The sequence below is a fragment of the Carlito syrichta genome, unplaced genomic scaffold (genome assembly GCF_000164805.1).
Source record: "Carlito syrichta isolate Samal-C Ts95f unplaced genomic scaffold, Tarsius_syrichta-2.0.1 Scaffold302562, whole genome shotgun sequence".
NCBI classification, from domain to species: Eukaryota; Metazoa; Chordata; class Mammalia; order Primates; family Tarsiidae; genus Carlito; species Carlito syrichta.
In genome coordinates, this window is record NW_007246658.1 from 563,819 (window position 1) to 586,748 (window position 22,930).

Here is a 22,930-nt window from a genome sequence, read left to right on the forward strand (position 1 = left end):
CAGAGTGAGATTCCAACTCAAAAAAAAAAAAAACACTTTCTTGAACAGCATGCTAGCAGCAGTGAACAGAGGCATGTGTGTGGATGGTTTTTAAAAGGAGTGTAGCATGAGGGATGCCATTGCCAGTGCTTGGCACACAGTGACGATGCGCAGCTGTGCGTGCTTGGGACCCCCTCTGGCGTGAGACTGTGCTCAGTGATGATGATGAACAAGGTCACAACTTTGAAGGATTCCACATGTCAAGTGAGAAAAAGATGTCTGGCATCCTTACATTTGCAAAATATATATCTTTAGGATCTATTATTAAGCTGGAAGAAGAAATTTTTAAAGTTGAGAATGAGGCTACAGATGCTTATTCATTGGCCAATGCTGAAAAGCTGAAATGGTTCTGAATCAAGGTGGTTGTAATAATAGTGACGATAAGGATGACATTGTTAGCACTGCAGAAAAAGTGCCTGTAGATGACATGGTGAAGATGTGTGATGGGCTTATGAAGGGCCAGAATAGCGTGCATTCATAACAGAATAGGAAATTGTGTCATTTTATCAAAGCAAAGTGTGACTTCTAAGCCATTGTTAATGAGGCAGATGACCCTGGAGGCAACATTTTTAAAAGCCATCCAGCAGGGTGCCTTCTCATCCCTAGAAGACCTACTTCCTGGTCCCTCTTTTGCTTCTCATATTTCCCCCCCCCCAAGAAAAATACAGTGTACAATAACCTTTTAATCAAAAAACAGCGTCATGGGTGGAAACTTAACATCTGCCATTGTTTATGGTTGCTGTTGGCTAACAGGTGTTATAGGTATTCTGGTGATGTTACAGTGCAGCTTGGTCACTTTGAACACAGTTTTTCACTGAACTTATGTGCACATAAGTGTAAGAAAATGATTGCTATTGGTAGCATAAAAATTCAGAATCAAGAATGATGGTGATACCAGATAACCCCAGATTATCCACGTGGGTGGTGAGATAGTGGCACCTTTGCTTTCTTATGGTTCAGTGTACACAAACTTCATTTCATGCATAAAATTATGTAAACTATTGTGTAAAATTACCTTTACTCTTTGTGTATTAGTATGTATGAAACCTTGTAAATGAATGTTGTGTTTAAACTTGGCTCCTTGGCCAGGCTTGGCGGCTCAGCCTGTAATCCCAGCACTTTGGGAGGCTGCAGTGAGCAGATTGCCTGAGCCCATGGGTTCGTGACCAGCCTGGGCAACTTGGTGAGACCTCATCTCTACAATAAATAAAAAATTAGCTGGGCATGGTAGCATGCACTTGTAGTTCTGGCTACTTGGAAGGCTGAGACAGAAGGATCACCAGAGCCCAGCAGGTTGACACTGGGGTAGAAATGAGTTCCACTGCACTCCGCTTGGGTGACAGAGTGACACTCCTACTCAAAAAAAAAAACAAAACAACTTGGGTTGTATCCCCAGGATACCTAATTTTGTATATGCAAGTATTCCAGAATCTGAAAAACATCTAAGCATTTCAGGCAAGGGATACTTAACCTGTATATGCTGTTATGTGAGATACATATTAGATTTAAAGATTTTTTAAAGTAAAAAAAAAAATTAAAAAGTAAAAAGATGGAAAGAGATCATGCAAACAACAACCATAAAAAAGCTGGGGTGGCTGAATTGATATCAGAGAAAATAGACATTAATACAAAAGTTATTATTAGAGACAAAGAAAGATAGTTTTACATGACAGAAGGGTCAATCCAGCCGGAAGGCATTACAATTTTAAATATATATGCACTTAACAACAAAGCCCCAAAATATGTAAAGCACAAACAGAGAGAATTGCAGGGAGAAATAAACAGTTCACCAAGGATAGTTGGAGGCTCCAATACCCACTTGCAACAGTAGATCCAAACAACCATGAAGAAGAGCGAAGAGCAACTGGGAAATAGAAGGTGATACCAACGCTGTACACGCTGTAGCCAGACCTTTAAACCACCCAGACCTAACACATTTTTAGATTACTTCAGCCAAGAACAGAAGAATACATGTTCTTCTGAAGTACACACGGAACATTCTCCAAGATGGAACTTATGGTAGGCCATAAAACCTTGCAATAGATAAAAAAGAAGTAAAATCACACAAGTATGCTCTCTGACCACACTGGAATAAAATTTTGAATTAATAGCAGAAATTTGGGGAAAAACACATATGGACACATTACACAGTTTAATGATCAATGAGTCAAAGAATAATACAAAAAGAAATTAGAGGAGGCCTTGAAATAAGTGAAGACAAAGACACAACTGACCAAAACATTGAGGTGAATGAAAATGAGAACACAATATGCCAAACTTCTGAGGAGTACTGAAAGCAGTCCTCATGGGAATTTATGGTGTAAACGTATACGTTAGATTGGATTAAGATGGCCAACCTAAGGCAGCTAGAGTGATTTTCTCCTAGAGTCAACCAAGATAGAGTTTCCCCAGCACCCAAAGAGGGGGGACCGCAGCATGCCCCGCGAGTCTCCAGAGGAGTGATGGCAACCACGGAGAGCAACGAGGAAGAAAAAGCTCCACTGACCTGGGCTCGGATTGCCCAGACTCTTGCTTGCACCATGAATCCACCGCAGCCTCTGGATGCAGTAGGGAGGAGTGTGAAGGAATTCAGGAGTTCTGTGCTCCTGCCGTCAACCTGCAAGGGCCCTTGAGCCTTGTGGGACCCCAGCCCCCCCTGGGAAGCGGCCTTCCCACAGCCATGCTCTGCCACAGAGTGGTGCAGGAAGAAAAGCCTTGAGCAGTGCCAGCCACCATTTACCCATAGCCCTTGCAGGGTGGAAGGAACAAGCCCCAAGGCTACTCCAAGGCTGCAGACAGCTCCTGGGTTGGGCAGGTGGCCTGAGAACCAGGAGGCCCTGAGGTTGGCTGCACTTTGATGTTCAGATCGCAGATTGTCTGAGGCCAAGGTGGGGAACCAAGCGGGACTCCTCACTCTAGCAACTTCTCACCCCCTGGTGAACTCCTCTGTGCCTGCTCTGTACAGCAGTGTTCCCCCAGTGCCTTGGAACTCCCTCCTAATGCCCTCTGGAGTAGCCAAGAGTGCACGTGTGTGGAATGCTTGGGTTCCGTTCCCCTGCAATCCCCTAGAAGGCTCAAAACACACAGAGCTTGGGAAATCGTCAGAGCCCGCCCTCCGAGGCTGCCTGGGAGGCAACACTCCCTGAGGCGAAAGCCCACAGCTGCCATCGCAGCTGGCTTTCTCCCATAGGCACCACCTCCTAGCTGGAGGTCAACAGCACAACCCACTACATCGGATATATAACTCAGCTTTGGGGAGGCCTGATCCCAAACGCCGGGCAACACTGCCTTCCAAGCCATTCCAGCCACCATGAGCCAGGGCAGGTACACAGCACAGGCTGCCACAGCTAGCAACTTAACTATGTATAACCAAGGAAACCTTACAATGCCTCCATTAGCCCTTGCCAAACTCAAAAGAAGAAACTGTCTGCCCAAATGAAAGGAACCAGAAAAATATTCTCACAGTATGAAAAGAACAGAGTTCTCCAACACCTCCAGAGACCACACCAACTCTTCAGTGACAAACCCTAACCAAAATGAAGTCTTTTGAAATTCCAGACATAGAATTCCAAAGGTTATTGTAAAGTTAATCAGTGAACTTCAGGAGAAAATTGAAAACCAACATAAATTTAATATTCAGGACATGAATGAAAATTTCTCCAAAGAGATAGCTTAAAAAAAAAAAAAAAAGTGGGACTCGTTGCCATTATGAAATTCAGGAAATGAAAGAAGCATTTAGGGAGGTACAAAATGTAGTAGAAAGTTCCAACAGTAGATTAGAATAAGCAGAAGAAAGGGTCTCCGAACTTGAAGTCAAAGCTTTTGAGGTTAATTCAGACAAAAAAATCAAGAGATTGGAACAAATTTTCTAAGAAATACGTGATCACGTAAAACATAAACCCAAGAATCACAGATGTTTGTGAGAAAGAGAAAGCAACAGGATTGGAAAACCTATTTGAGGAAATAGTGGAGGAAAACTTCTCTGGCCTTGCCAGAGATTTAAACATCTGGATACAAGAAGCCCAACAAACCCCCAGAAAATTCATTGCGAAAAGGTCATCCCCAAGGCATATAATTATCAGGCTATGCAAAGTTAACGTGAAGGCAATAATTTTAAAAGAAGTGAGACAAAACATCAAATAACTTAGTAAGGTAAACCTATCAGACTAACAGCGGGCTTCTCAGAAGAAATCCTGCAAGCCAGAAGGGATTGGGACCCATCTTCAGTCTTCTCAAACAGAGTAACTGTCAGCCAAGGATTTTGTATTCCAGAAAACTAAGTTGCATAAATGAAGTATTTCTCAGAAAAGCAAGCACTGAGGGAATTTGTGACCACTAGACCAGCTTTACAAGAAATACTTAAAGGAGTTCTAAATACTGGAACAAAAGGTCAAAATACACCAGGGGAAAAATGCTGGAAATCATAAAGTTCACAGGCCTTATGGAATACCAACAAAATAGAGAAAGTAAATAAAGTGACCAGAAACAGGTTTGATATATGAAATTACCTTACATTTCATTAACGTAAATGGTCTCAATGCCCCACTAAAAAGATACAGACTGGCAGAATAGACTTAAAAAGCACAACCTAAATATCTGCTGCCTTCAAGAGATCCCACTTAACTCACAAAAACTCAAGGTAAAGGAGTGGGGGGAAATATTCCACACAAATGGAAACCAAAAACAAGCAGGAGTAGCCATTCTCGAGTCAGATAAAACAGACTTTAAATTAACAACAGTTAAAATAAAAGACAAAGGTGTTTATTGTATAATGATAAAGGGATCAATCCAACACAAAGTCATAACAATTTTAAATATATATGCACCTAGCACCAGAGCAATTAGCTTTATGAAACAAATTCGACTAGACCTACGAGAGAGAGAAGAGAGACAGCAGTACAGCAATTCTGGGTGACTTCAACATTCCACTGACAGAACTAGACAGCTCCTCAAAGAAAGTCAACAAAGAGACATTGGAGTTAAATAGGACTCTGGAGGAAAAGGAACTAACAGACATCTACAGAGCATTTTATTCCAAAACTACAGAACAACATTTTTTCTCATCGACACCTGGAACATTCTCCAAGGTGGATCATATGATAGACTACAAATCAAGTTTCAATAAATTCAAAAAGATTGAAATTATATCAAGCACCTTATGACACCACATGGAATAAAACTAGAAATTAACTCCAAGAAGAATTCACAAAACCAGAGAAAATCATGTAAGTTAAACAATTTGTTCCTGAATGATCCTTTGGTCAACAATGAAATCAAGATGGAAACTTAAAAATTCCTTGAAACAAATGACAACAATGAAACAAGTCATCAAATCAAATCCTCTAGGTGAACAGCCAACGCTGTGCTCAGAGGTAAATTTATTGCGCTTAAGGCCTACATTAATAAGACTAACATCACAGCTCAAGGATATAGAGAAACATGAACAAACTAAACCCAAAACTGGCAGAAGAAAGAAATACAAAGATCAGAGCAGAACTAAGTGAAATTGAAATTTTTTTAAAAGCAGTACAAAGGATCAGTTTTTTTAAAGTTGGTTCTTTGAAAAGATAAAAAATAAATGATGGACTACTAGCTAGATGAATTAAGAAATGAATAGAGAAGACTCAAATTAGCTCAATCAGAAATTTAAAAGGAGATATTACAACTGATATGTCAGAAATTCAAAAGATATCCAAGATTATTATGAACATCCCCTATGCAAACAGCCTAGACAATCTAGAGAAAATGAACAAATTATTGGAAACATACAACCCCGTAGCCTTGAATCAGAAAGAAATAGACACCTGAACAGACCACTAATGAACAGTGAGATTGAAGCGATAATTAGAAATCTCTCAACAACAACAAAAAAAGTCCAGGACCCAGTGGACTCACAGCTGAATTCTGCCAGACCTTTAAAGAAGAACTGGTACCAGTTTTACTGAAGCTATCCAACAAGAATAAAGAGGAGGCCGGGCTCGGTGGCTCAGCCTTTATCCCGCGCCTTGGAAGGCCGAGGTGAGTGAATTGCCTGAGCCCGCGGGTTCGAGACCTGCCTGGGCAACTTGGCGAGACCTCATCTCTACAATAAATCAAAAAATTAGCCGGGCGTGGGCAGTGCGTGCCTGTAGTTCCGGCTAGAAGTGGAAGAATCACCTGAGCCCAGCCTGTCGATGCTGGGGTAGCTGAAAGCGTGCCATTGCACTCCAGCCTGGGCAGTGGAGTGAGACTCCAACTGAAAAAAGAAAAACTACAAACCAATATCCTTTATGAACATAGATGCAAAAACCCTCAACAAAATATTAGCAAACCAGATTCCACAGCACATAAAAAAAAAAAAAAAATTAACTACAACCAAGCGGGTTGTTATCCCAGGGATGCAAGGGGGCAGTTCAACACGTACAAGGCGATCAACACGACGCGTCACCTCAACAGAATTAGAGGCAAAAATCATACGGTCATTTCAACAGATACAGAAAAAGCATTTGATAAAATCCAGCATCCCTTTGTGATAAAAACTCTCAGTAAGATAGGCATAGAGGGAACATTCCTCAAAATAATAAAAGCTATTTATAACAAACCTACAGTCAGTGACATCCCGAATGGAGAAAAGTGGAACACATTCCCCCTCAGAACTGGTTCAAGACCAGGGTGTCCACTTTCACCACTGCCATTCAACATAGTACTGGAAGTTCTAGCCAGAGCAATCAGACCAAAAAAAAGAAAAGAAAAGAAAGAAAGAAAGAAAGGGTATCCAAATTGGAAAAGAAGAAATCAAACTATCTCTATATGCCAGTGATATGATGTTATACCTAGAGAACACTAACGACTCCTCCAAAAGACTCCTGGACTTGAAAAATGAGTTTCATAAAGTTTCAGGATACAAAATTAACACACACAAATCAGCAGCACTAGTATACACCAATAGAGACCAAGCTAAGAATCAAATCAAGAACTCACTTCCATATACAATAGCAGCCAAAAAGCTATAATACCTAGAAATATATTTGAGGAGAACTATCTCTACAAGGAGAACTACAAAACCCTGATGAAAGAAATTGCAGAGGACATAAGCAAGTGGAGAAACATTCCATACTCATGGATTGGAAGAATCAACATTATTAGGATGACCATATTATCCAAAGTAATCTACAGATCAAACACAGTCTCTATTAAAACTACCAACATCGTTTTTCACAGAGTTAGAGTCATATGCAGCCCAGAAAGAGTTAGAGTAGCCAAATCAACCCTAAGAAAAAGAACAAACCTGGAGGCATCACACTACCTGACTTTACGGCAAGGTTGTAGTAACCAAAGCATCATGGTACTGATACAAGAGCAGGCACATGGACCAATGGAACAGAATAGAGAATCCAGGAAAAACCCAAATATCTATAGCCAACTGATCTTTGACAAAGCAGACAAAAACATACACTGGGGAAAGGATACCCTATTCAACAAATGGTGCTGGGAAAATTAGATAGCTACATGCAGAACAATGAAACTTGATTCCTGTGACTCTCTATATACAAAAATTAACTCAAGATGGATTAAAGACTTAAATGTCAGACCTGAAACCATAAAAATCATAGAAGAAAACCTAGGAAAATCTCTTCTGGACATCAGCCTAGACAAAGAATTTATGGATAAAACCCCAAAAGCAAATGCAACTAAAACAAAAATAAGTGGAATCTAATTAAACTAAAAAGCTTCTGCACAGCAAAAGAAACAAACAGCAGAGCAAATGGGCACCCTACAGAATCAAAGAAGATATTCACAAATGATACATCTGACAAAGGACTGATATCCAGAATCTACAAAGAACTCAAACAAATCAGCAAGAAAAAAGCAAATAACCCTTAATGGTGGGCGAACAACATGAACAGATATCTCTCAAAAGAAGATATACAAATGACCTACAAACGTATGAAAAAATGTTCAAGATCACTCTTCAGGGAAATGCAAGTTAAAACCACAATGAGATACTACCTTATACCAGTCAGAATGGCCATTATTTAAAAAAATCAAAAAACAATAGATGCTGGTGTGGATGCAGAGAAAAGGGAACACTTAAACACTGTTGGTGGAAGTGTAAATTAGTACAAACTCTATGGAAAGCGGTATGGAGGTTTCTCAAAGAACTAGAAGTAGATCTACCATTTGATTCAGCAATACCACTAGGAAATATCTACCCTGAGGAATAGAGATTGTTATATTAAAAAAAAAAAAAAAACACCTGCACCCATGCCACATTTGTCACAGCAGAATTCACAATTGCAAAGATGTGGAATCAACCTAAATGCCCATCAACCAGTCAGTGGATAATGAAAATGTGATATATATACAGCATGGAATGCTATGCACCCATGAAAAAGCATGAAATCATGTCCTTTGCAGCAACATGGATAGAGCAGGAGATCATCATCCTAAGTAAACTGACTCATAAACAGAAAACCACACCCTGCATGTTCTCACTCACACAGGGGAGCTAAATGGTCACAAAAATGGAAATGACAGTCCCTGGGACACCAGTGAGTAGACGAGAGGGGGGTTAGGGTTGAAACTGCCTACAGGGCACAACGTTCACTGTTTGGGAAATGAGCCACTTGAAAGCCAATCCCTACCACTACACAATATGTTCATGTAATGAGCATGCATGTGTACCCCCTGAATTTAAAATCTCAAAAAAAAAATTTTTTAATATGTATATAGTAACCAAGAATAAAGATCTCAAATCAGTAGTTTAACCTTCCATCTTAAGGCGAGGGGAAAAAAGAGTAAATGAGGATAGCAAACAGAAAGATTTTTTGAAATAGAGATTGGAATGGATAAATGAAGTCGAGAATAGAAAAACAATCGGAAAAAGCAGCGAACTAAAAGCTTATTTCTTTGTGAAGATGGACTATTGATAAGCCTCGACTGACAAAGGAAAACAATAGAGAATAATTCAATTATTAAAATCAGGAATGAAACAGAGACCATCACTGCCAGTCTTAAAATGATTATAATAGAAGCCTGTAAACAACCTTATGCAAACAAATTAGATAACTTAGATAATATGAGCAAATTTCTAGAAAGACACAAACCACAGAACTGGCTCCAATAAATAAATAAATAATCCATCTAGGAAAAGCAATCCCAAGCTAAAATGACTTCACTAGAGAATACTACCAAACAGAAGTAATGACAATTATTTGCAAACTCTGTCAAGAAATAGAAGATGAAAGAACATTTCAAACTCATTCTGTGAGGCCAATATTAGCCAGATACCAAAATGAGATAAAACATTACAGAAAACTATAAACCACTGTCCCTTATGAACATAAGTAAAAATATACTCAGTAAAATACTAGGAAACTGAATCCAGCGACATATAAAAAGATTACATATCATAACTGAGATGTAACACAGAAATGCAAGGTAGGTTTAACATCTAAAAATTCAATGTAATACACCATTTTAATAGAACAAGGAAAAAGAATCACAGGAGTCTCAGAAAAAAGCAGTAGGAAAAAATCCAACACTGCTTCATGGTGAAAAACATTCAACAGATGTAAAAGGGAATTTCCACAACTTAGTGAAGGGTATCTATGAAAAACCCACAAGTAACAACTAGTTAACAATGAAACACCGGAAGCTATCTTCTCAAGATAAGGAAAAAGACAAGGATGTCTACTCTTACCACTCCTATTCAACATTGTACTAGAGGTTCTAGTCAGGACTATTAGGCAAGAAAATGGAATAAAAAAAATCAAAATCAGAAAGGAAGAAGTAAAACTATTTATTCTACACTGCCTTGTATATAGAAAACCCTAACAAGAACTCAACTAAAAAACTGTTAGAACTTAATAAACGTTAAATAAGTTTGCAAATATAAGTACAGTGTACAAATATCAATTATATTTGTATGCACTAACAATGAAAAACCCAGCTGAGCTCGGTGGCTCAGCCTGAAATTCCAGCACTTTGGGAGGCCGAGGCAAGTGGATTGCTTGAACCCGCAGGTTCGAGACCCATCCAGGCAACTTGGCGAGTCCTCATCTCCACAATAAATCAAAAATTAACTGTGTGTGGTAGCACACGCCTGTAGTTCTGGCTACTTGGAAGGCTGAGGCGGAAGGATTGCCAGAGCCCAGCAGGTCGAGGCTGCGGTGACCGGGAGCGTGCCACTGCACTCCAGCCTGAGGGACAGAGTGAGACTCCACCTCAAAAAAATAAAAAATCTAATGAAAAATCCAAAAATGAAATTAAGAAAATAATTTCACTTATAATAGGAGCAAAGACAGTAAAAGACTTGGGAACATTTTTAGTAAAAGAAGTATAGAAATTACACTCTGAAGACTACAAAACATTGTTGAAAGAAAAATACCTAAATGAAATGAGGGCACCCCATGTTCATGGATCAGAGAGCTTAATATTGATAAGATGGCAGTAATTCCCAAAATGATCTACAGATTCAAAGAATTCATTTGGAAATATAAAGGGACCAGAGTAACCAAAACAATCCTGAAAGAGTACAAAAACGTTTTAATACTCACTCTTCCCAATTTCAAAATATACTACAGAGCTAAAGTAAACAAGACCATGTGGTACTTGCATGAGGGTGAACATGAATGGATTGGCTTGACAGTCCATAAGTAAACCCTCATATTGACAGCAAACTGATTTCGACAAGGCTGCTAAGACAATCCAGTGGGGAAGGAATAGTGTTTTTAACAAATGGGGCTGGGACAATGGATATCCACATGCAAAAGAATAAATTTGGACCCCCATCGCACATCTTACACAAAATTAAGTAAAATGGGTCTCTGACCAAAATGTAAGAGCTAAGACCATAAAATTTTTAGAAGAAATTGAGGAGTGAATTGGCCATGCACAGGAGCTGAGGCTGGAGGATCACTTGAGTCCAGGAAGTCAAGGCTGCAGGGAGCCGTGATCATGGGTGACAGAGTGAGACCCTGACTCAAAAAATAATAATAAATAAATAAAATTTAAAAATAAAACAAGTCCAGGCTCGGTGGCTCAGCCTATAATCCCAGCACTTTGGGAGACCAAGGTGAATGAATTGCCTGAGCCCACGAGTTTGAGACCAGCCCCCGCAACTCAGCAAGACCTCATCTCCACAATAAAAAAGGAAAAAAAAAATTGGGCTTGGTAGTGCACGCCTGTAGTTCCAGCTACTTGGAAGACTGAGGCGGAAGGATCACCTGAGCCCAGCAGGTCAAAGCTAGGGTGGTTGTGAGCATACCACTGCACTCCAGCCTGAGCAACAGAGTGAGACTCCAACTCAAAAAATAATAATAAAAAAATAAAAATAAATCAGGTTTCTGGGTTATGAAAATCATGGGTAGAAAATAAAAATCATGGGTAGAAAATAGGAGTTTTGTGGAAAAAGTAATATACTCACTAAATTGCAATGAGTCCTGTGTGTACATATAAAATTAGGATGTTGAGTCTTTTCTGTGCCTGGTCCCTGTGATATGGGACATGTCTTTGGGTAGACTGGTTTTTGTGGACAGGTTCTTGCAGACCCTTGTTTGGTATTGTTCTCTAGTCCCTCTGTTCTGGCTTTTATCACATTCTCCTTCTAGTAGTCATCTGGTTAGGTGACATCTCCAGCAAGATTTCGCCCACCTTAGTTATGCCTTAGGGCCAAAGGCCAATGCCTTGAAGGTACCAAATACGCAATGGAATATGCATTTAACTACTCCCTCAGCAATTATGTCATTTCCTATAACTTTTTTCTTGAATAGCTTACAGAAGTTTGTATTAGAGGTAAGAAATCCCTTACTTAAATTCATTAGTCTAAGGAGAAGGATAAAGAGTAATCTTTTTTATGTCTGCAGTTTTACAAATACAGTTTGTCATTTGAAAAAATAAAAATTGATGGTAAATATAACAAAAATTTAACACTGGTTCTCTCTGGGTAGTGATTCCTTTTGTGTGCTTTTCTGTTTTCTAATTTTCTTACAATGAAAAGTAATTACTTTTAGGCTCTGAGAAGACAAGTTAGCTTTGGAAAGAAAAATGTGGAAAATCTGCATTGGAAGAAACTTTAGAGAGTATCCAGTGTTGCTAGTAAGAAAATTCCCCCTGAACACGTGCTCCATGTGTTAACCATTCACCCTGCTCACCAACTTTCAGGGACAAATAACTGCCCCCAAGAGGGCCTGTCATCTCTCTCTTGTGTGTTGATCCTTGTGCTCTCTGATGCTCACGGAAGTACCTCAGATTCATCACCACGTCTTCCAGAAGATGGGCCTTAGGCAAACATTCAGCCAGTATAACTGTCTTCTTGCATTCTGGCTATCTTACTCCTATGGGTTATTGCAAAGAACTGAAGAATTTGACTTAGCTTTACTTACAGTAGAGATTCTTTCATCTTAGTTCTCAGTTGAAAATGCAAGCGGCCAAAGTACTTCAGTTTATATTTCTCAGTAAAATTAAGTTGCCTTTCACTTCAGTCCTGTCAAGCTCAAGATCTGTTTGTTTTCCTCTTGGACTGATTTTGGTTCTCTTCAGATAAGTAGTAAGACACCAAGACATCATTAGAGACCCATCAAAGGATAGTCTCCTGTCCCTTTTGAACTAAAACAGTGATTACTTTTTTAAAAAAAAAGACCCAATAGTGTAACAACTGGATGTTACTGCATGTATTGCAGCCCTCTGTTTATGAGCGATGTCTCATCAAGGTTTTTCCCACAATCAGGAATTACTTCAAAGGGGGGCAGTATTCTGCCCCTTTTATAACTCTGAGAGTAGTTAAATGACTGGACCTCAGAGCCAGGCTGTTACCTCATGCTCTTTGGAGCCAATGAATGTCCCCTCTGTCTTCAAGGATAACATTAAGCATCAAGCTGGTGTGATTTTTAAAATACGTTTCTCAAAAGAACTTTGCAAGTATTATATGTTCAATTTGTTGTAATAGTGTAAAATGTATCTTTCTCAAAAAAGATACCCACAGATCTTAGTGTGACTTACTTGAAAACAGTTAACAGTCACAACTTATTTTCACCCTTCTCTCCCCAGAAGAGATTTTAAAAACCATCAACTATGCGCTGACTCTTGACGTGGTTTCAGCCCTACAAATAGGGCTTTCACCAAGGATCTCCTAGAGCCCTTTCCTGAGGAGGTTTACTTTGCCAGGAATCTGTAACTCTTTAGGAGAATGTTGTTCCCTGTTACCAGTTAATGTTGTTGGCTTCGTATTCTGTGATGAGTGGATGACCTAGCTATGACTGCCACTCTCAGTGACAGTGCGATATGCTGAAGTGGCCATACTGGAGTGAATAGGTTCCTGAGTGAAGATACCAATTAAACCACACAACAGTACTTGTCCCTCTTGAAACCCCAGTAAAATGCCAGTAAAGAGATTTTCTAAAGAAATAAACCCATAATAATAAAGGACAGGAGATCAGATAATAATGAAGTCTGGAACCTGGAAAGCAAATAAATTGAGCACACTTCCCAAATCCTAAGCCAGCAGAGGGAAAACCAAGAAGAAACCAGATATGCCCAGCAAAACCAAACATTCAGGACTTGGGGTTACCAGGAGACTTGGAGGTGGGGGTGGGGCAAAAGTAAAGCCAAAGAACGAGAGTTCATAGAAAGTTTGTTTAAAGGCACACTTGATCTCCAGATCATGTCCTCTGCCCTGGCATAAAACTGGTCCTTTAATTCTGGAAGAGCATAAAATAGAAGGCCTTGGACTGGAGAGCATTGGCACAGGTGAAGGTATGGAAGCCATATTGGAAACAGCGTACATAATTACATGGGTGGTGCACACAGAACCCTGAGTGGCCCCGACTTACTCCTCACTCAGCTTGCAAAATGCCGTCTGCCTGCCCGGAACCTCCAAGCAAGAAAGGAAAAGATGCTTTTCTGGGGAATCTGACCAGCCCGAGAATAAGGACTAAAGATGTGACACTGGGTCATCCCCAAGGAAAGAATCCAGACAGATCATTGTGCAGTAAAGCCCAGAGTCAGCAAAAACCCACAGACCAGAACTTCCAATCAGCTTTTTAGCACTTTCTCTTAAGTATGAGCAAGACCGTAGGATCACTAGATACCTGAGTAAAACCTCTTACATAAAAGAAACCAAACAAGTGGGGGGGGGATAACTTGGAGGAAACAGAGACTTTCAGGAAAACAAAAAACAGCAGCAATGAAAGACACTGATTAATATCGGAAGATATGAGAAGAAATTGCAATCACAGACATGAAGAGAACGGTGCTTTTTATAAAAGAAACATTCAGAAATCAAAAAAGGACTTTGGAACCGGGCTCGGTGGCTCAACCTGTAATCCCGCGCCTTTGGGAGGCTGAGGTGAGTGAATTGCCTGAGCCCGCGGGTTCGAGACCCGCCTGGGCAGCGAGACCTCATCTCTACAATAAATCAAAAAATCAGCTGGGCGTAGTAGCGCATGCCTGTAATTCCGGCAACTTGGAAGGCTGAGGCAGAAGGATCGCCAGTGCCCAGCAGGTCGAGGCTGCGGTGGCCAGGAGCGGCCACTGCACTTCCGTCTGGGCGACAGAGTGAGACTCCAACTCAAAAAAAAGGACCTTGGGACATCAAAACTATGATAACAGAAATAAAAAACAGAAGGTCTAGAAAATAAAGCTAAATAAACTTTCCAGAAATAACAACTTTTAAAAATGAAGCAGCAGAGACAAGGCTGGGCATGATGGCTAACACCTGTAATCCTAGCCCTTCAGGAAAACCAAGGCGAGAGGATTACTTGAGCCCAGGAGTTTGAGACCATCCTCATCTCTACAAAACATCAAAAAAATTAGCCAGGCATGGTAGCATGTGCCCATAGTCTCAACTACTCGGAAGGGTGAGATGGAAGTCTCACCTGATCCCAGGAGGTCGAGGCTGCAGTGAGCTGTGATCATGCCACTGCATTCCAGCCTGGGCAACAGAGTTAGACTCCAGCTCAAAAATAAAAGAGAATAAAGACAATATATGAAAATTGGAGAGCCAGGCCACAAGTTCCAGTATAACTGGACATAGAAATGTAATGCAAGCCACATAGATAATTTTAAAATTTAGCTGTAATAAGAAAGTTGTAAAAATAGGCCAGGTGCGGTGGCTCACAGCTATAATCCAAGCAATTTGGGAGACCGAGGTGAGAGGATTGCCTGAGCCACAGGTTCAAGACCAACCTGGGCAACTTGGCAAGACCTCATTTCTACAATAAATGAAAAAATTATCTGGGTATGGTGGCACACACCTGTAGTTCCAGCTACTTGGAAGGCTGAGGTGCAAGAATCACCTCAGTCCAGCAGGTCGAGGCTGTGGTGGCCATGAGTGTGCCTGAGTGACAGAGTAAGACTCTGACTCAAAAAATAAATAAATAAATAATACAAATAGGTAAAATTAATTTTAGTCATATACCTCACTATAATTTATCTAAAATGTTATCATTGCAACATAATTAATATAAAATATTGATAAGATTTTTGCTTTCTTTTTTCATACTAAGTCTTCAAAGTTATTGTGTAGATGTACTTAGAAAACATCTCAGATTAGCCACATTTCAAATATTCAATAGCAACACGTGGCTGGCAGCTACCATATTGAACCATGTATTTCTGAATAGTAGGTGTTCTAAAGAGAGAGAGAGAGAGAGAACAGAGAAGGAAGGGGGCAGGAAAGAAATAAAATAAGAAAATTCTCAAGGACCAAAGGATACAAGTTTCCAAACTGAATAGGCTCTCAAAAAAACCCAGCCAAATAGATGAACTAGATCAAACCACCAGGGACTCTGAAACCTCCATAGGCTTTGAGAGAAAAATACAAGTTAAAGTCAAAAGACCAAATAGCAACATGGCTTCAGACGTTTCAGCAGCATTGGGTAGGTAGAAGGTAGTGGATCAATGCCTTTCAAAATCTGAAGAAAAGCGCCACCGACCTATAATTTTATGATTAGCCAAAATACCAAACAAGTTAGTGGGTAGAAGAAAGGGCCTTTCAAATATCCAAGATCTCAAAAAATGTACCCGTCATGCTTCCTTTTTCAGGAGGATACTGGAGAATGTGCAAACCAACAGAGTAATAAGGAAACAAAACAAAAAATGTAGAGAATATGAGATACAAGAAACAGGAGAAGAGAATCCCTGGGTGGAACTGCAAACCAGGCCTAGAGACCAAGCAGTCCAGATTCAAATAGGTCAGAAGGGGTTAAGGAGCATCCAGTTGACAGAATGCCTGATGGGACTGAGTGTGAATTTAGACAACTGGCAGATAGTTGGGGGTACACAGAAAACTAAGCAAATAAGAGATAAAGATAATATTATAAACTCTGAATGTTGAACAATTTGGCCGCATTAAGAAGATGGGAAGAGAATGCAGGTAGCGTGGTGGGAAATTGTAAAAGTACTGAGACCTCATGTTATATCATCTGAAACTAATCCACCGTTCTTAAAATGAAAATATAAGAAAGGGGCAGTGTAGGCGCGTTATCTGAAAATGCGATGGTAAAAAGTCAAGTAATCCGGTACTGAATGTGGTTGGTTCTGAGCATGAAAATAAAGGGGCCGGGCTCGGTGGCGCAGCCTGTAATCCTGCGCCTTTGGGAGGCTGAGGTGAGTGGATTGCCTGAGCCCACGGGTTCGAGATCTGCCTGGGCAACTTGGCGAGACCTCATCTCTACAATAAATTAAAAAATTAGCCAGACGTGGTAGCGCATGCCTGTAGTTCCAGCTACTTGGAAGGCTGAGGCGGGAGGATCGCTGGAGCCCAGCAGGTCAAGGCTGCGGTGGCCGGGAGCGGCCACTGCACTCCAGTCTGGGCGACGGAGTGAGACTCCAACTCAAAAAAAAAAAAAGAAAGAAAGAAAATAAAGGGAAGGAGAAGTCTGCTGTTTTCTCTAACAAACTTTATAAAACTATGTCTAAGTCTAGAGTATACCTATATGTGACTTTTATTAAAAAGAAGCATGGGCAGTAGTAAATCTGAATAACTAGAAGCTCTTTACGCGGCCCGTGGTGATCAGTGTCCTTGTCTCCTAGCATTGAGTACTGGTTCCGCTGCATGGATGTGGATGGAGACGGTATCCTCTCCATGTACGAGCTGGAGTACTTCTATGAGGAGCAGTGTGAACGGATGGAAGCCATGGGCATCGAGCCTCTGCCGTTCTACGATTTACTGTGCCAGATGCTTGACCTGGTGAAGCCAGCCATCGATGGTGAGGCCAAGCAAAGGGATATTTGCATTGTTCGCATACCTCACAGAGTGGGACACATGATCCTAGACTGTCCTAAATTTAACTCTCCAGAGTCTTCCATTCAGGCTTCCCACGTACAGAAGTGATTACAGTATCTCCTTGACTATTAGTGTAGAACCCACAATTGACAGCAATTCCACTGTTTAAGAAATAGGATTTGGCTGGGTGTGGTGGCTCACGCCTGTAATCTCAGCACTTTGGGAGACTAAGGTGAGAGGATTGCCTAAGCCCAGAGGTTCAAGACCAGCCTGGGCAACTTGGCGAGACCTTGCCTCTACAATAAATAATTAGCCAGGCATGGTGGTGCACGCCTGTGGTTCCAGCTACTCAGAAGGCTGAGGCAGAAGGATCACCCGAGCACAGCAGGTCGAGGCTGCGGTGGCCCTGAGCATGCCACTGCACTCCAGCCTGGGCGACAGAGTGAGACTCTGACACAAAAAAGAAATAGGATTTTTCGGCCAAGGGCAGGGGCTCATGCCTGTAATCCCAGCAATTTGGGAAGCTGAGGGTAGGATTACGTGACCGTGAGAGTTCAAGACCAACCTATGCAACAAGCCATGACCACGTCTCTACAAGACATTGGCTGGATGTGACAGTACACGTCTGTCGTCCCAGCTACTTGGGAGGCTGAGATAGGATTGCTTGAGCCCAGGAGTTTGGGCTGCCATGAGCTGTGATCACGCCACTACACTCCAGCTGGGGCAAAAGAGTGAGACTCTGACTAAATTTTTTTTTTAAGATTTTTCACCAGGTTGGGGGGTGTATGTGCCTAGTCCCAGCTAGGTGGAAGGCTGAGGTAGGAGGATTGCTTGAGGTCAGGAACTTGAGGCTGCCGTGCACTCTGATAGTGAGACCCTATCTTTAAAAAAAGGAAGGAAGAAAGAGAAAAGAAGGGAGGCTGGACACGGTGGCTCATTCCTATAATCCCAACACTTTAGAAGGCCAAGGTGGGAGGATTGCTTGAGCCCCGGAGTTTGAGACCAGCCCAGACAACATAGTGAGACCTCTTCTCAACAAAGAATTTAAAAAGCAGCCAGGCGTGGTGGCATGCGCCTGTAATCCCAGCTACGGGGAGGGCTAAGACAGGAGGATCACTTGATCCCAGAAGGTCAAGGCTGTGATGAGCCATGATTGTGCCACTGCTCTCCATCCAGTCTGGGCAACCGAGTGAGAAGCTGACTTAAAAAAAGAAAAGAAAAGAAAAAGAGGATTTTTCCATAGAAACAGAAAGCAGGTCACTGGTTGCCGGTGGGATGAGGGGAAGAGGGATGGGGAGGGACAGCTTGATGGGATGACAGATGGTGGAGGGCTGCTGTACAACACTGAGTGCACCAAAAGCCACTGAACTGTGCACTTTAAAACAGTTTAAGTTTTATGTGAATTTTACATTAGGTGAATTCTGCTTCAGTTTAAAGAAAAAAATAGGACTTTTATAATAAATGTGTGTCTGTATATATATTTACATACTTTTAAAATTCAGTGAAAGTTTTTTCCTCTTTCAGCTCTTGATGAAATTTACCAGACTGACTTGTTTTTGTACAGGCAGAATAACCCTGCGAGACCTGAAGCGGTGCAGGATGGCTCACATCTTCTATGATACTTTCTTTAACCTGGAGAAATACTTGGACCATGAGCAGAGAGATCCCTTTGCGGTCCAGAAGGTAACGGTGTGATTTGAACTTCTGCTTGAGGGTTGCAGAGTCAGGGGCCACGCACTGCATATGAGAATGGTCTCTGCTGCAGGAATCTTGCTGTTTAAAGAAGTGCTGTTTAAAACATGTCGTGAGATACTGAAAACGGAGAACAAAGGGCCCAGAGCATGTCTCTTCCCACAGCTGAGCTTCCAATTTAGGAAGCCTGCATCTGCCTAGGGGCTTCCCCTGAGTGGACTGTACCGCTTACATACTTATATATACATTGGAAACAGTTACAAAAAGTCGTTTTGGAAAAAAGTGTCCCTTTTTTCCTAACTTCTAAAAAATATGTCAGCAGGCTCATCTGTATTTGAAACTAAATTGGCCCTGATGTAATTGTGCCATTCATGTCTAGAATGCCGTGGTAGGTAAATGGCTTTCCCCACTGGAGTGCAAACCAGAAACTCTCCATGATAGACCACCTTCCGATCATACAGCAGGGGACTGGAAAAAGGTCTCTGATTACAAGGCTGAAGAATCTAGCCTAGACCAGGCGTAGTGGCTCATGCCTGTAATCCCAGAACTTTGGGAGGCAGAGGCAAGAGGATTGCTGAGCCCAGGAGTCCGAGATCAGCTGCACAACTTGGCGAGACCTTGTCCCTACCGTCAATCACTCACTCAGTCTATCAGTCAACTAATATTTATTAGCCAGGCGTTATGGCAAGCACTGGAGTACCAGCTACTTGGAAGGCTAAGGCAGAAGGATTGAGCCCAGCAGGTCAAGGTTGCAGTGGCCATGATTGTGCCACTGCACTCTAATCTGGGTGACAGAGTGAGACTCTGACTCAAAAAAAAGAATCTAGACCTTTAAAAAAATCTAGCTGCTAAACAGTTGTAATTTTGTGATTGGAGGTGTAGAAAATCACCTGTGTTATCGTTTTGTTAATTTTTTAATAGTGATGAGGTCTTGCTTTGTTGCCCAGGCTGGTCTCAAACTCCTGGGCTCAAGCAGTCCTTCTGCCGCGGTCTCCCAAAACGCTGAGATTACAGGCATGAACCCCCACACCAGGCCCAGCACCTCTTTTAACATGCTGAAATGAACCGTCTTTCAGAGGGCATCACAGACGTCACACATCACTGAAAAACGTGTCTCCGTTCTTTGACTTTGGCTCTTCCCGTTTTCCGCGGCTGCCCTCTTTCCACTCAGGATGCTGAGAACGATGGGCCTGAGCCCTCCGACTGGGACCGGTTTGCGGCTGAGGAGTACGAGACGCTCGTCGCAGAGGAGTCTGCCCAGGCACAGTGCCAGGAGGGGTGAGTGAGTCTCCTGTGTCTTGCAGAGCTTCTCGGCAGGGGTGCCCATGTGAGGAGTAGTGAAGCCACTGGAAGCCTTTTCTACCTTCTCCATTTTTGATTGGCATAAAAATAGGACTAACGTGACCAACTTTAGTTTGATGAATGTGGTCCTCTCTTCCTGATGAGGTCTTCTCACGTCCCGTTTCCTTTGGTGGAGGCACTCACCCCTTCCACTGGAAGCCACGATGACTGAGTAGCCATGCTAACTGTCTGGCGATCTCGGGACACCTGTAGATAAGGGAGGAGGCTGAATAAACTGAAGCGCCTCAGACAATAAAGGCGGTCATGGCTAAGACAAAGCGCTACCATACGTGGTCTTGTACACTCTGCCCTGTGCAGGAAGTAACTTCTGCATATAATTTCTACAGGTCAGGGCATACTTCCATAAAGAGATCATTTTAAGTAATTAACTCATCCAGGAATTTGACTGCTTGGAACATTTCAGTGACTTTATGATTTGCTCTTTCTGTCATCTTTTAGTGACTCCTTAGCAGTTCTTCTTATTTTTCCTTAGTTGTGGTTTCTCTGAGACCCTCAGTTAACCTTTATCATTAATGCATGTTTTGAACAGGCAATATTTATGTGATATAACAGTCAAAGAAACAGAAGGATAAATAATAAAACAGTTTCTTACTACCCAGTTCTCCCTAGAAGCAACTGGTGTTACCATGTTCTTGTGTACCCTTCCAAGACTCTCTCCATTAATACACACACACACACACACACACACACACACACACACACACATCACAGACACAGAAAGACATACGCATTCTTTTATTTTTATTTCTTTTCTTACACAAATGCCATATTCATTGTCATTGTTTGGTAACTTGCTTTTTCCACACTTAACAATATTTTGGAGACCATTCCATAGATGTGTCTAACAAATTATATGGATTTTTACCGCTACATAATAGTCTACTGTATATTTATACCATTATTGTGCAGTCCTCTAGTAATGGACATTATATTTCTAATACATCACTAATAGAAATTATAATGTTGCAGTGAGTCATCTTATATACATATATAGGATAAATTTCTAGAAGTGTAGCAACAGATAGCATACTCAAACTAGGTGGTACAAAGAGTTTGCAAGTCACAAGAGGGTTTTGGAGAAACTCCCAAGAAGTGCTGTAGGTACCCAGAACTAGCAACAGTAGAGAGCCATTTTTTTCCCTACACTTCAAGGGAAAAGGAAATAAAACCATCACCGGAACCCAAAGAGAGTAGCTGTATGAACGGGGTAACCCAACAGGACCTGTGGGCTTCAGTAACGGGATTTAATCAACCTCTGGCAACCCAGCCCAGAGGGAGCTGCTAGAATAAATACCAGCGTCGTCGTCTTCACACCCTTCATTGTCCTGCTGGTGCCTCCTGTTGGCCTCCAGCCGGATCCCAGAAGACAGGGGAGGCCACTGATACGTCCATTCACATCAGCCTCCTGGGACACAGAGCTAGGGGAAGAGTAGATCTGGAGGGATAAACAGAAAACATCCAGCCCAACAGATAATGTCAAACAGTCTTCTATATAGATTGTTCCATTTTTATGGCAATGACCTGAAAACCCTTAATATCATTTATTGTGTATTGAGTATCTTAAGCCTGACTGAATCAGATGACAAGGAAATTGATTCACAAGCATGATTTAAGGGGTTCTTTGCATTGAGATTCCTACTAGGAATTAGGGTCAGTTTACTGATCTAGAGGAACATTGCGACAGAACACGTGTGGATGTTTATAATAGGGAAAAACTGGAGACAGTCTAAGTATCCAATGGAAAGAGTAATAAAATTATACTACATATAGACAGTATAATTCCATGTAAGCATTCAAGTTATTTCGTGGATGTGTATTTCTTTTGTTTTTTGGATTAGAAAATATAGTTAATTTCAAAGTAAATTAGAGAGAGAGAGAGAGAAAAGATTCACCTCCCCAAGGTGGGGAAGGGAGCCAAAGCCAGGAAGCGTGGCCACAAGCATAGTTCAAAGAACACATGGCACCCCATAGTCTCTAGCGAGGCAATGGCGATGTGTGTTTCTTAACTTTCCTTAGGAAAAACAAGGGAAGAAGAAGACGACTTTGAAAGAGCAAGTAAAATGTACTAGAAAGAACAAAAGTAGCCAAAAGAAAATCAGGCATATGTAAGGAAAATGAAAAGGCTCTAACTTGCATGTATTAGACAAGAAGACATATCCCAGAAATACTGGTAGTGAACAGTGACTGACAGCTGATATACATTGTAAATTCATTATAATTAAAGGATGAATAAGGGTTTATTTTGGAGGGTTTTTTTTTCCTTTTTAAAAATGCAAGTCACCCAACAAGGAAAAAGAAATCAGCCTTGCCTCAGATACCCCCACAGTAAAACTGAATACTGAAAGGCCAGGAGACAATGTTTACAACTTTCTCAGAAAAAGAAATTCCATACACAAGAACTTCATACTAAGCCAAGATGCTATTCAAGCATGAAGACACAGGTGAATATTTTCAAACAGAGGAGAACTGGAGGTAATATAGCACCCAGGAGCTCTTCTTTAAAAAGGATATAATCAGCCGGGCTCGGTGGCTCACCCTGCAATCCCACGCCTTTGGGAGGCTGAGGTGAGTGGATTGCCTGAGCCTGCGGGTTCGAGACCCGCCTGGGCAGCGAGACCTCATCTGTACAAT

The 22,930-nt window shown here is 41.5% G+C and overlaps 1 protein-coding gene across 2 annotated transcripts in view; it reads left to right on the forward strand.

Moving 5' to 3' along the window:
- Nucleotides 1–22,930, forward strand: part of PPP2R3A (protein phosphatase 2 regulatory subunit B''alpha) — a 131,302-nt gene that overhangs the window by 80,988 nt on the left and 27,384 nt on the right. For both annotated transcript variants that reach the window (XM_008056860.1, XM_008056861.2), the window contains exons 10-12: nt 17,053–17,228; nt 18,810–18,928; nt 20,109–20,215. In XM_008056860.1, the coding sequence (XP_008055051.1) occupies nt 17,053–17,228; nt 18,810–18,928; nt 20,109–20,215 (402 nt within the window). The remainder of the gene's footprint in view (nt 1–17,052; nt 17,229–18,809; nt 18,929–20,108; nt 20,216–22,930) is intronic.